General features: G+C 36.0%; 1 protein-coding gene across 3 annotated transcripts in view; it reads right to left on the bottom strand.

Annotated features, from left to right (window-relative positions):
- AIG1 (androgen induced 1) overlaps window positions 1-12,613 on the bottom strand; it is a 128,550-nt gene that overhangs the window by 13,874 nt on the left and 102,063 nt on the right. For all 3 annotated transcript variants that reach the window (XM_072409020.1, XM_072409019.1, XM_072409021.1), the window contains one exon: window positions 1,289-1,404. In XM_072409020.1, coding sequence (XP_072265121.1) covers window positions 1,289-1,404 — 116 coding nt within the window. The remainder of the gene's footprint in view (window positions 1-1,288; window positions 1,405-12,613) is intronic.

A 12,613-nucleotide genomic window follows, 5' to 3' on the forward strand; every position in this document is an offset into this window, starting at 1 on the left:
TAAGTGCCCTGTGAATTTGTCTTTCTGGCAATTTCTACATAATGGTCACATTGTAGTAACTGGCAAAATGACTCTAGCAGTGGAGGACAAAATATTTTCTTAATGGAGACATAGTTGTGGATTTTAATGTCATTTAAAGTTTCCAGTACTGGGATGTTGATATCCTCTAATGGATTTTAGGACTATGCTTTCAGCATTGGCAGACTTTTTGTACAGAGGTTTGGAAAAGTTATATGGTTTCTAAAATACTATTTTTGCAGACCACAACAGTAAAAGGATGTGATCATTTTTGTAATCTTTTTTGTAATAAAAATGAACGAGGAATCAAAAGAAAGAGGAAAAACATTTAATTTTCTTATCTGTAGTCTACAATCATTATTGGTATGACTTTTAAATGATCAATATATTATGAAAAGCTTGTTTTTTACTTGTATGACAATCAGGAAGTAAAAAGTAGAGAGGTATTTATAAAGAATGATCGAATGTTTACTTGAGAGTTATTATAGCTCATTCACAAGAGATTGCCTGAAAACATCAATCATGTATTAGCGTTTATTTATGCATACGGTGCATGGAAATTAACACTTTCAAATAGTGTAGACATTTATAAGCTTTTTTAAAAACATTTTGTGGAGTTTTATAGGTATTTTAAAAGCATGTTTGATGTTCTAGGTTCTGAAAATACTCTTAAGCACTTAAAACAAGAGTTTATGAGCATATTCATTTTGTAAGTGTTTGCTTGGGCTACAATGGAAGCTGAATAATATAGGAATATGGCTACATTTAGGAGATATTCTGCCAATAAAAATCCACAAAATATTGTAACATAAATGTGGGGCACTTACAGTAATCTGAGGCCAGTCACTAGCTTTCAAAACTGAAGCAAACAGAAGATGTCACAGGAGACCATATATTTATATGAATTCTCTTGCTGCCAGGTCTCTGTGCTCCACTTATTACTATAATCACAATTCTTATCTATACAAACCCAGGGCACTTGACTTTTTTCCCTACTTTTTACAGCTTTAACATACAGACACTAATAAATGTTTCCACAATCTGCAAAGACGTGCCATACACATGAAATATCCAGATTTTATTCTCTGCATGTAAAAGTTGCAATAAAAAATAACCTAAAAGTGTCCTTGATTCTACTGTTTTGTAGGAGAGTATGCAAAATGTATTTTTTTTATGAAAATACAGGTCTATGATTGAACGTGAATGTGACATTTGGAAAAAGTAAAGTTACTGGTTATAATGTAATGCATTTATAAAATGTAACTCTTACCATAAAATATAGCAAACAGAGAAGCAGCTGACTGTTGCAAGACCACAACTTCTGCTTGGATACTGGTGATGAGCTGTTCTCATCTCAATTAAGATGAAAGGCAGCACTGTTGTATGCTGGAATAATAAACAAAGTTTTTAGGCATTAAAAATAGAGCCACTGATACATTTGCTAAGTCTGCATAAATACATATTTTACACAATATACAGCAGGAATTTAATTTTAAACAATACATTACATTTCGATGTAAATGTAAATGTAAGAAACTCTGGCACTCTTGTTTTATGCCTGAGGTTTGTCTGAAGAAAGCATCTCTGCAGTCACCTCTTCCCATGGAACACTGTAAATTTGTGACAACTCACAAACTGACAGGGGACTGATGTGTGTGACAGCAGGTATACTGTACATAATCTAGAACAGGGGCCGGCAACCTTTACTATCAAAAGAGCCATTTTGCCCCCTTTTCCACTAAAAAAGAATATTCTGGATCCGCAAAACATAAAACAGTTTATAAACATTTAAATGTTTTAATCTTTTTTTAATTTTACCTGTTACAACAACAGAATACAGCAAACAGAAGTGCAGTGTGCATGTGTAGGCCTACTTTGAAATAAATTAAACACTGAACTATGCCCCTAGATGCCTCCAGTTTCTAACGCATAATCCTGTTAGGTTAGAAGGTATATTTTTTTTATGAACTAGTAATAGTCTATAGCTAGCCAAACATCAGTTACTTATTAGGAGTATAATATCCCAATCAGTTGGGTTAGGTGCCAAAGCCTTTGGCGTCCAAAATTGGACTACATTTAGAAGAAGAGGGAAAAGAGTTAGGCTTCTAAAAAGGCACTATAGGTTTACAAGAAATATGTATAAAAACAGTATAATTTTATTATTCTTCGAATACAAAAAGCTTTAAAACAATGATAAAATTGTGTTACAAATTGATATGTGACTCTGTTCACACTATATAGGTTGACAGTAGGTTTTACAGACTAGCGTATAGATCTTGAGACAAAGAACGGGGGCCTCATCCCGACGAGCTTTGCCCAATTGGCTTCCTCAGGGGATTTAGAGACCCTAGCATATGATATAGTGTTAGATTCAAGCCAGTTCAATTATAATTGATGTAACAGTTGCATAGGGGTTTGGATGCTTTTGGTCTCTGAAGTAAAAACTTGGTAGTGTGTTAGTTCCTTATTTCTGTTTTAGGGAGTGTTAATGTGGGATAAATGGTGGGTGGATTGTTTTGATGGGCAGAGTTCTGACGATGCCTTAGCAGTGAATTTTTAGGGGGTGTTAGCCACACATGTCCCCCACTTGCACCTCTAATTTTGTTCACCTGTATTCCCCTGTTCCAGAGAAATTGGGGATGCCTCCTGCAATGTGTAACAGGGTAGATTTTTTTTGATGGGCAGAGTTTTTTATGTTCGGACAATGGCCTAATGATGAAATTTTAGGAGGTAATAACCACAGGTGTCCCCTACTTGCACCTCTAATTTTCTTTACCTGTACCCCCCTGTTACGGAGAAATTAGAGTTCAGGTGCTAGAATCCCCCACCAATGTGTAACAGGGAAGATTTTTTGATGGGCAGAGTTCTGACTATGACGATGGCCTAACAATGAAATTTTAGGGGGTGTTAGTCACAGGTGTCCTCCACTTGCACCTACATTTTTAGTTTTGTACATTTTCCCGTTCCAGAGGAATTGGGATTTAAAGTAGGGAAGGAGACAGGGTAGTGTAGTATGACATTTCTAGCTTTGTGACAGGTAGATATAATTTTGGGGTTCGCACCTCCTTGCTATGTAAGTTGCCCCGGGGGTCCATAATTTGTATGTTTATTTTGAAGTTCTAAACTCACTTACTTTTAAAACAGCAACACTGATGTTCATTTTTAACTATTTTTTATAATTATGACCCCCATTTTGTAAAAGTTTTTAAAGGTGGGGAGATGGAATTTGGGGTACTGCTAGCTATGAGGGTCCCCTGTATACCCTAAAAAATTTTAGGTCGGTTTGACATACTGTTTAGGAGATATGGAGGTTTGTACTGGGAGAGATGTAAGGCTGCAGTCCATGACATGCTGCATTCATACACAAACAGAGCTGTGGGACTTTCCTAACGATAATGTCACGCCCATTTGTACACGTCCTCTGATTTATTTCACAGGTAGAATACCACTCCTCTGCATTTCTATGGGAGGAAGGAGATTCCCCATCAGGGATCTCCTGTCAGCGGCAGAAGGGAGCCACAACAAGGAGGCTTAAGAGCCGCATGAGGCTCCAGGACCGCGGGTTGCCAACCCCGATCTAATATAATTTACCCCGGAACTTAAGAAACTTCGCATATAGTTCCAGAAGTAGATGGTAGATAAAGGCATTGTGAGAAAAAATACTGTCGAGGGTTGTTCAGACCTGAAGTTAAAAAAATGTGGGTGTTACCGCTCCTGGAAACCTACTATGTACTGCTGGGTATCCAGGATCCTTTTCAGGCAAAAACACCAGTTTTTTGCAGGCACTTGCAACTGCCAGTATATGCATTTATAGGTGTTTTTAAACACTTCATGTTCAAGTCTATGAAGGCAGCAGAGGTGGCAAACTGCCCCAGGAAGCTGCATTGAGCTTCCAGAAAACCACATCAAAATGCTGTCGTCCCCTGCTGTCTGTAAAATGAAGGATAATGAACTGACCTATTCGGTCCAATGGTAACTGTTTTTACAAGTGCTTTTGAGTGGTACAATTGCTCAAAAATACTTTAAAGACCCTCAGGTCGGAACAAGCCCTTACCCGGCCTGTAAAACGTCTAAAAGCCCTGTAAAACATATAAAAAATTAGCAAGTGTTACATTTATATATCAATTGACATGAATTAATTTAAAAGAAAAATAAACCATATGCAAGGCGAAGGGAGCCACAACAAGGAGGCCCCTGGTCTAACCTAATAATATACATTTGATGCTTCTCACCCATACCGTCAAAAACAGTTGGCTTGACAATTTTTATTTAAAATAATAGGAATTCTGCAACTTTAGTTGGTGCCAACAGGCATGAATGATCAGTGTTAGATTTATTAAAAGATCACAGTGCCACAACCATTGATACATTTAATATATATTCTTTGTTATAAGAAAAAGTATAGACAACCCAAAATCAATTATCTAACTTTTAAACATTTTTAAAATAGACAAACATATGATCTTTATTCAAAAGGTGACTATGGATAAAATTGTGAAATGCTGTATTAAAAAAAAAAATTAAAAAGACCTTAATCAAATAATATTTTGATAGTTTATAATTATTCAAAATAGCAATAGACACAGTTTTCTGTGGAAATAGTGGGCCTAATTTATTAAAGTTCTCCAAGACAGGAGAAGACTATCAATGGAGAACCTAGGTGATCCACCAAACCTGTAATGGATAATGGCTAATAATTGGCAAATATTTTCAATCTTGGACCAGATTACATGTTTGCTGGATCACCCATGTTCTCCAATTATAGTCTATCTTGTCCAGTCTTGGAGAGCTTTATTACATCATAAAATGTGGCAATTGCTTTCTGATTGCAGTTGCATTTTTACTTCAATACTTGAAATTGTTTGAAATCTATTACATTAATATTAAAGATTGATTTCAAATTATTTGGCAATCTTTTAAAATCCCTTTCCAGACTCACAGGTATCCACAACATTTTTTTCTGAGCACCTTGGAGAGATCTTCTGATCATGGCATGAAGACCATGAACACTAAACCTTAGATATCTGAGGTTTAGATAAGTATGGAAGTTCCACCTGCATTCTCCCTAAAATAACTTTATTCAATGACAACTAATCTGAAAAAAAAACAGATTTTAATTTCAATAATTTGTTGAAGTCATCATCATGAAGTGATGATAAATGTATTTACTTACATCTGCATGTTTCATCATTTATATTTTACAGTTACTAAATCATGCTTATTTTATGTTTTAGCTTTAAAACATCATTTTTATCTCATGGTACTGTTTAACTGAAGATGAGATTATCTTAAATATGTAATGAGAGAAAGAGAAAAAAGAAAAAGTACAAACCTGTATATACACTAATATATCACTTATGTCACTATTTTTTTTTTTTTTACAAATGGCTTTGACATTGTGATTTATTTGTTTAAAAATAATGGCACAGTGGAATGTTTTGTTTTACACCTTTTGATTTACATAATGTTAAAACCTGCTAATGATGATGATTTATTCTTCATATATATATATATATTTCATCCTGCCTACCACCAAATTTCCATAAATTACACTTCGCATACATTGTGCCATTGTGAGAAATGTAAATTTAGATTGGGAGGCGATTTCAATGCATTTCTTCAATTTCACCTGGAAAAGGTTGTGTTGCTGCAGAATTGCAGCTTTTTATTTGGGATCCAGGCCCGAAGTGTCCTGGAAGGAATGGGTGGGTCAGGCTTTTCTCCCTTTCCCAGGCGAGGGTGGCTCTGGAGAACCTGGCTGATTATAAAACTGCAGCAGTCATTGAGATAGGGGGAAGTGGTAGGCTGAAGCCAGGTGGTGAGCCTGTGTGCTGGGAGGGCCCAGGAGGTCTCCCAAAGCTTGGGTCCATTACAAATGCCCCCGATGGGTGTCCCAGACTGAGAGTGAGCCTGGTTGGCAGCAGCATGGGGCAGCTCGCTGTTTCTGGAAAACAGACTACAGACACTACAAACCATTCCCACTTGTGAGCACCAGGCGTTTGCCTGGCATAGCCCCTTTACTCACTAACCATTTAGGGCTTATTTGCTGAAGTAAGCATTTTTGTTGTTCATCTGGATTACAATGTTTTTTGTGTTATGTTCATGTTGAAGTGAAGCTGTTTTGAGTTAAGCCTAATCCACAATAAATGGAATTTGCAACCCTTCTACAGTGTCCTACAGAGTTGATCCCCCTAACCTCACAACATTTACATTTTGAACTATCCAATCTACAGGGCCAGCCAATGTTTTGTATGATAAATAAATGATTATGAAGAAAATACCCGTTTGTTGTATTGCCATTGAAATAAAAGACAGTATTGGAGCATATATTCTGATTTCACTCCTGCTCTCTCTATTTGATAACTATGAATAAGGGTTCTTTTCCAGGAATGATTTGTTTACTGATTACAAATGAGAGACACTGCCTGTTTGATAAGTATTTACCAAAGACACAAACGTTTTTCAGACTGGACTCCTGTGACTGGTTTGAGGCAAAAACTCTTGTTTTTTTGGCCGGCTTTTGCACTTTTACAATGCTTGTAAAAGTGTTTGTATATACCTGTGCATGTGGTTATAGACTTATCTGAGCAAATAAATAATAGTAAAAGGGAATAATCTTTTTTTTTTAACAGTTTTACAGTTTTGTGGTATATAAATTCTGGTTTCATACCTCATATGTTAGTTCGTTACACTTTTGATATGAGCTCTGACATGATATATAAGGTAATTTGTTTTAACTCATTTGGTGCACTCTGGTCTTCGAAAAAAAAAAAGAAAAACATGACAAAGATTTAATGCTTTCTAGTTCATATTTGTTAAAAAGGTCAACATCTTCCATGTAATGAACATGCTTTTTCATGTGACTGTAAAAGTTTGTAGCTTACAGCAGGGGCACATTTTACCTGCAGTATATGCACTCAGCATTTGCAGTAAGCATGTCTACTAAAGACTTGATCTATTCCAAGACCATGCTGGACTTTGCAGTCAGTTATCCAAAAATATTATATAGATGAGCAAACCTTCTGCTCCCACTGGCTCCAGTCACTGTTATGTCTATGGGGAGGAGAGCTAGAGATGAATATGAATAAGGGAAGAGGCTTTAGTGTGTCTGCTTCCTGCCAAAAGACTTTTGTCATGACGATAAGGAGGATCAAATGCCAATATGCTCCTCACTGAGCCGAATAACTACAGATCTGCTGTGGATGCTTAGAAAAAAACATGTTGAGTAAAATAAACAAATTTGAGATCTGCACTGCACTAAATAGTTTTTTGAAATAGCAAAATAAGTCAAGTCCCCTCATTTACTGTTTTATTTAACTATCCCATATATAATGAAGGGCTATCTTTTGACCTTGATGTCTCAGTCCCAGTTGAATGAAGGCATCCCTTTGTATAAACTCTGCCTAATACATAATGTGAATATTTTAGTAAATCTAAATATTAGAATGCTCTAATATTTAGATTTACTACTAAGGCTCCTTGTGCTATTTCTCTCTTTCTCAGTTTAAGCTCTGCAGTACAAGAAATTGCAAGAGGTTGAAAACAGGCCAAATTCCAATAATCATTTATTAAAATCAGCGCCTAATTTTTAAAAGTGTGCACAATACTCACAGTCTTAGCTAGCTGCAAATTCAAACATTAAAATACAAAGTGACATGCAGAAAAATGTATTTTGATAAAGAATGTTTTCTGTAAAGTATAAAATAGCTGTTTACCGGCAGCATTTCATTTGATTACAGTGTTTATTTTTCTAAAAAAAAAAAATCTACGATTCAGTAGCCCATAGTACCAGCAATCTAGTTTTGTGCCTTTCTGCACTCAGTGTTTGATTCCGGTTTGGCCCCTTCCAACCATATGGCCACAGTTTCATTACGTTTGTATGAAAACCTTCTAGCAACTGATTTGCAATCGTTTAGTACTGACATCCTTCAAAGTTTTGATACATTTTTCTAAAAAAAATTATAGTAAATTTGATTTGGTATTGTTTTATCAACAGTTTGTTCAGCTTGTATCCAGCAGTCTGTTGTATATACAGTACCTCAACACTTTCCATGACACTAATCATCTGTACTGTGATTTCAATGTTATAGATTCAGCATTAAAAAAAAAAAAAAAATTAAATGAGCAAAGGCCTTGTGGTTTCTCCTTAATGGCATAACTGAAAAAGTACAGTACTTACAGGAACATGTTAGGTCACCAGTTTCTGGAAGGAGGTATCAGAGATACACTTCCTCCTGTGGAGATGATGTTTGCATTTAGTGTCCGCTTCTTTGAATTAAAGATATTCACTGCCTATCCCAAGTGGCAATTGGACCAGGTGGTTTCCATTTGTGTTGTTTACTATGATGCCAAATGCTGTTTTGATTGATCTGAGAGTGTCCTGCAAACCGCAGCAAAGTCAGTAAGCTGTGACATTAAAAAAAAAAAGTATTGGCCAGCAATTTGCATCCCGATATGATTATTCAAGTTTCGGAAGTAATAGGTTTGCGCAAAAGCATTACGTTAATGTCAGTCAGGCCAGTTGGTATACATAGTTTGGTGCTGTAAGTAGTTAGAAGATATTGTAGGATAATTTAACTCTAAAAGGACATACCCTTTTCTTAATACATTCTAGTTTGCCAGTATTCTGACATAATTGGAATGTAACAGCTACATCTGCATCCACTCATGCCTGACATATCTACATATGGGTTGCCTTTCATAGACCTCCTACTTGGTCAAGCCTCACATGGTAATCCTTCTAACCTGTAAAACAGATATTTTACAGAATTGCCTGGAGCTGATTATGTAAAAGGATCATGGTGCTTTCCATAATACAAACTAGCCAACTCAAAAAGATCATAAGGAACTACTAATTATTTATTTTTTTATACCTGTTGTTAAACATTAAATTTCCAACCAATCTATCAATACTGCAAATAGATAGAAACCCAGTCTTTAAAGTTATGTACATAAAATTATGTATACTGGTTTATTTAAAGCAGTGAAAACACACTTTTCATGGTAGAGTGGGGTTTCCAGTGCATGCGTTATAAAAGTCAAGCCTCCAGAGAATGTTAATAAATGTCAGATTCTCTCTTCTTTATAAATATGTACACCTTAAAAATAGCTTGTTCAGATGCTTCCTGTTATAAGGTGACAATGTTCTGTCACTGTCCCAAATACCTTTCCTGTGTTGTCACATGAACTTCCACTGGAGATTATAAGCAACTGTTCTGACGCAGGAAGGGCTGGCACATTCTGCCTCTGTCATCATGAGGAAACCCCACTCCGACAAGACATGTACCAGAAGTATGAATGAGAGTCAAGGGTACAACATATATCATTTATGTGCCTGTGTTGTGTTAATTCATGTGTTCTGATAGAAACATGTGTTAACATTACACACTGGTGGAAATGAGCCCTTACATGAGTCTGTTGCTGCTTCTTTATTGTCGAGTCAACAGTTGTGTTACTGACCAAGCCTTGCAGCTAATGTATTGGAGATTGAGGACCTGACTGGGCTGACTGAAAGGAATTGTTGGATCGCTTTGGCAGAGTAGGACACAAATTCCAGTGCTGGAGTATGGAGAGGGTTTTACTTTTCTAAAAAGCATTCAAAAATTAAACATGGAATTAAGCTTAGAAATTATATTCAGTGCACATTATGACATGTACAATTTAAATGATCTCTGGATGACATGCCATAATTCCGAACTGTGCCCGATTTGTCCTTTTCTCCTCATTTGCCCTCTTTTCGGGTGATTAGATTTGCCTCTATTAATAATGTATTATTTAACTAATAAAACATCAATTTGAACTGAACCTCAAAATTTTTACATTTTTTATTTTGAAAACCTAATATAAAGGGAATTATTGAGTGAAAAAGACAACTTGTCAATTTATCTAATTTTTTTGTGTATTTATCTTTTATAGTGCCCTAAATAGGGTGGTAACAAGGATATTGTGTTATTTGCCTAAATACTTTGAGCTATAAAGTGTGCATCTACCATGCCTCCAAACAATAGGTGGTTTGGATTGCCACAGAGTTAATTTTGGAAGTGACAACGATACTCATATAGAAAAAACAATCCCAGTGGGCAAATATTGCTGAGTTATATACTTGTCTTTTACAGTACTAATATGAAGTATTTTATTGCTGACGTATTCACGAAAAGGAAAACATCAATCATGTTGAACAAATAAATTGGAAGTAAGACATGTTATAAGATTTTTCTATTTTTACCGAAGATAAGCGAAGATAAATGAACAGAGCCGGAGAGTGTTTCTCCACAATTGCTCCCAGGAGGTCTTTCCTGTTTACAGTTTGCCTTTTATATTAGTCATATCCCAGATATTTGTTTCACAAACCAAAATACTGTAAACCAAACCCTCCACTTGCCTCATAAAGAACTACCATCCGTCTAAATACCTGAAGGACAGCATATGTACTTTTGGTGAATGTGTTACTATAAATTACTGAGGAACCATTAAGAGCTACTAAAGTAAAACTCCATTAGATCAGAAATCATCTGTAACTAATATTTAATGGGAACTTTTCATCAACCTCAATGCTTTTCTGATGGAGATACAAATGACTGTTAATTCCAGCAAACTGATGCATCTGCATTTAGAGTGACTGCCTTGAAACTTGTATAAAACTTCTAACTCAGACAATGGCAGCTCAGAACTGCTGAGAAGCAGAGGCATACAACATATACCAGACCTTGGTCAATGAAGATATGTTGTCCATTCACCAAATAAAACACTAAAAAGCTTTTAGTCTGAAGACCAAGGCCACAGGTTTATTGATTGTACATATTCAAACAGAATGGCAAACAATAACTTTAGTATTGTATAAATAGTCACTGTCCAACTGTAAGCATACAATTACCGTAACATAACCAGCTCAGGACAGCTATCGTACTATCTACGGTCCTTTGAGGGCATTATTCTGATGCCATTTGGTCACTTACAAAAAATCCTGCCAATACAGTTTGAGAAAAAAAGTAAAAAAGGATAAAAAGGTAAGTAAATGTTTCGAGTGAACTCAATATCTAAAGGTATAGTCAGATAATTTCTAAACCTATACCGTGATTTTAACAGTTGAGAGTTCCTTTCACTCTGGTGCAAGAGGTCATTCATGCTATTCACTCTGACAAGGGTTTACTGCAGACCCAGTGTTTGGTGCTGCTGCTTTCCTTTTTTTCTATACAGGTTGACAATCGAAAATCCGACAATCAATAATCTAGATCCTGGAGTTTTACGGCATGAATTTGGGATTGCATTTTTCAATACAGGGACTGCAGTACTCTGTTTGGCCACTAATGTTTTTATGGCGCTGTTCTGCAGAAACAGCTGTTATGTCTTCCTTGCTGCACTAAATACACGTTGAGACATCCCTGCTGCCTGCTCCCTAGAACTGTGCCAGATGTCCGCCGGAGCTGCAAGAGGAAGACTGGTCTGTGTGTAGGTAAGTATAAAAAAAAAAAATTGGGAATTTTCTAAAATACGGCACACCTCAGGTCCGGAGGTTGCCGGATTTTTGATTGTCAACCTGTATATAAAAAGTGCCTATTTTCTGGCTGTTATGAAGGCCACAAGTTTTTTTGTTTATTGTTAAAACCAGTACTTAAAGTTAAAGCTTAGAGTGGAAAAGGAAAAAGAAGTGGCCAATTATTCAAAGTGCTCACAGGGAACATAACTGTGTGATTTCTCCTCCACTGTCTCCAAACTACCTATTCATTAATTTGTACTGGAGTTATCCTTTACATATTTTTACCCAGAGTAAGTATGTAGATTGAAAAAGATTAATTTAGAGCTCCTGATTTGCATACTTGTTATAAGTTTGTGAAAGAAATAAAGCCCAAATTCCAGTCTTTTAATACAAGTTTCTTGCAGGATTTGTGTCAACAGGCTTCGGGCTTGGACAGTTCAGAATCCATTGATAGGTGTACCTGCAGTTGACCTGCATTTTCTTCTAGTGAGTCTTAAATGTGCAAAATGTGCTTGAAGTAAACATAGATATTAGTCAGCAGAATATTAGTAGGTGCTAGATACCTTTTTTTCTAGGTTGAACTGTGCCCAGGATTTTAAATCTTCACAAAGTAAATTGGGGACAAAAATATTCTTTTTCTGACAATTCATAAAATCCATTTTTTTTAAACCTTTTACAGAGTTGTGCCATATGCTGTTAATAAACAACCAAACAATACCACTTACCAGTACTGTTACTTTGAAATTCACTTTTTGTGTACCTCCAGTTCTGCTACTCTTTCGTTTTTACAGATTCTTATTGTAGTATAATGTGTAGGATAAAAAGCTTAAACAATTCTACTATTGGTTCCAGAGAGTTCTTGACAATATCTATTTAGTAATACTAAATTGTAGATTTGTAAGAAGAATTGCTAATTTTTTTTGGAAACCTATTTATAATTGTAATCAGATTGGAATGTGTGTGGTCAGTGTTAGCCTTTCTTCCCATTTGCATTGGTTACACATATAGGTTTTCTCCAAGAACACAGAGAGCACTTGTGAGTCATGTAACATCACTGTCTAACCTGTAGCTCATGGCCTGCACTCAGCCAAGAGACCTCTTTGTGCCATTAATTTACCC

This window comes from Pyxicephalus adspersus, chromosome 4, assembly GCF_032062135.1.
Source record: "Pyxicephalus adspersus chromosome 4, UCB_Pads_2.0, whole genome shotgun sequence".
Lineage (NCBI taxonomy): Eukaryota > Metazoa > Chordata > Amphibia > Anura > Pyxicephalidae > Pyxicephalus > Pyxicephalus adspersus.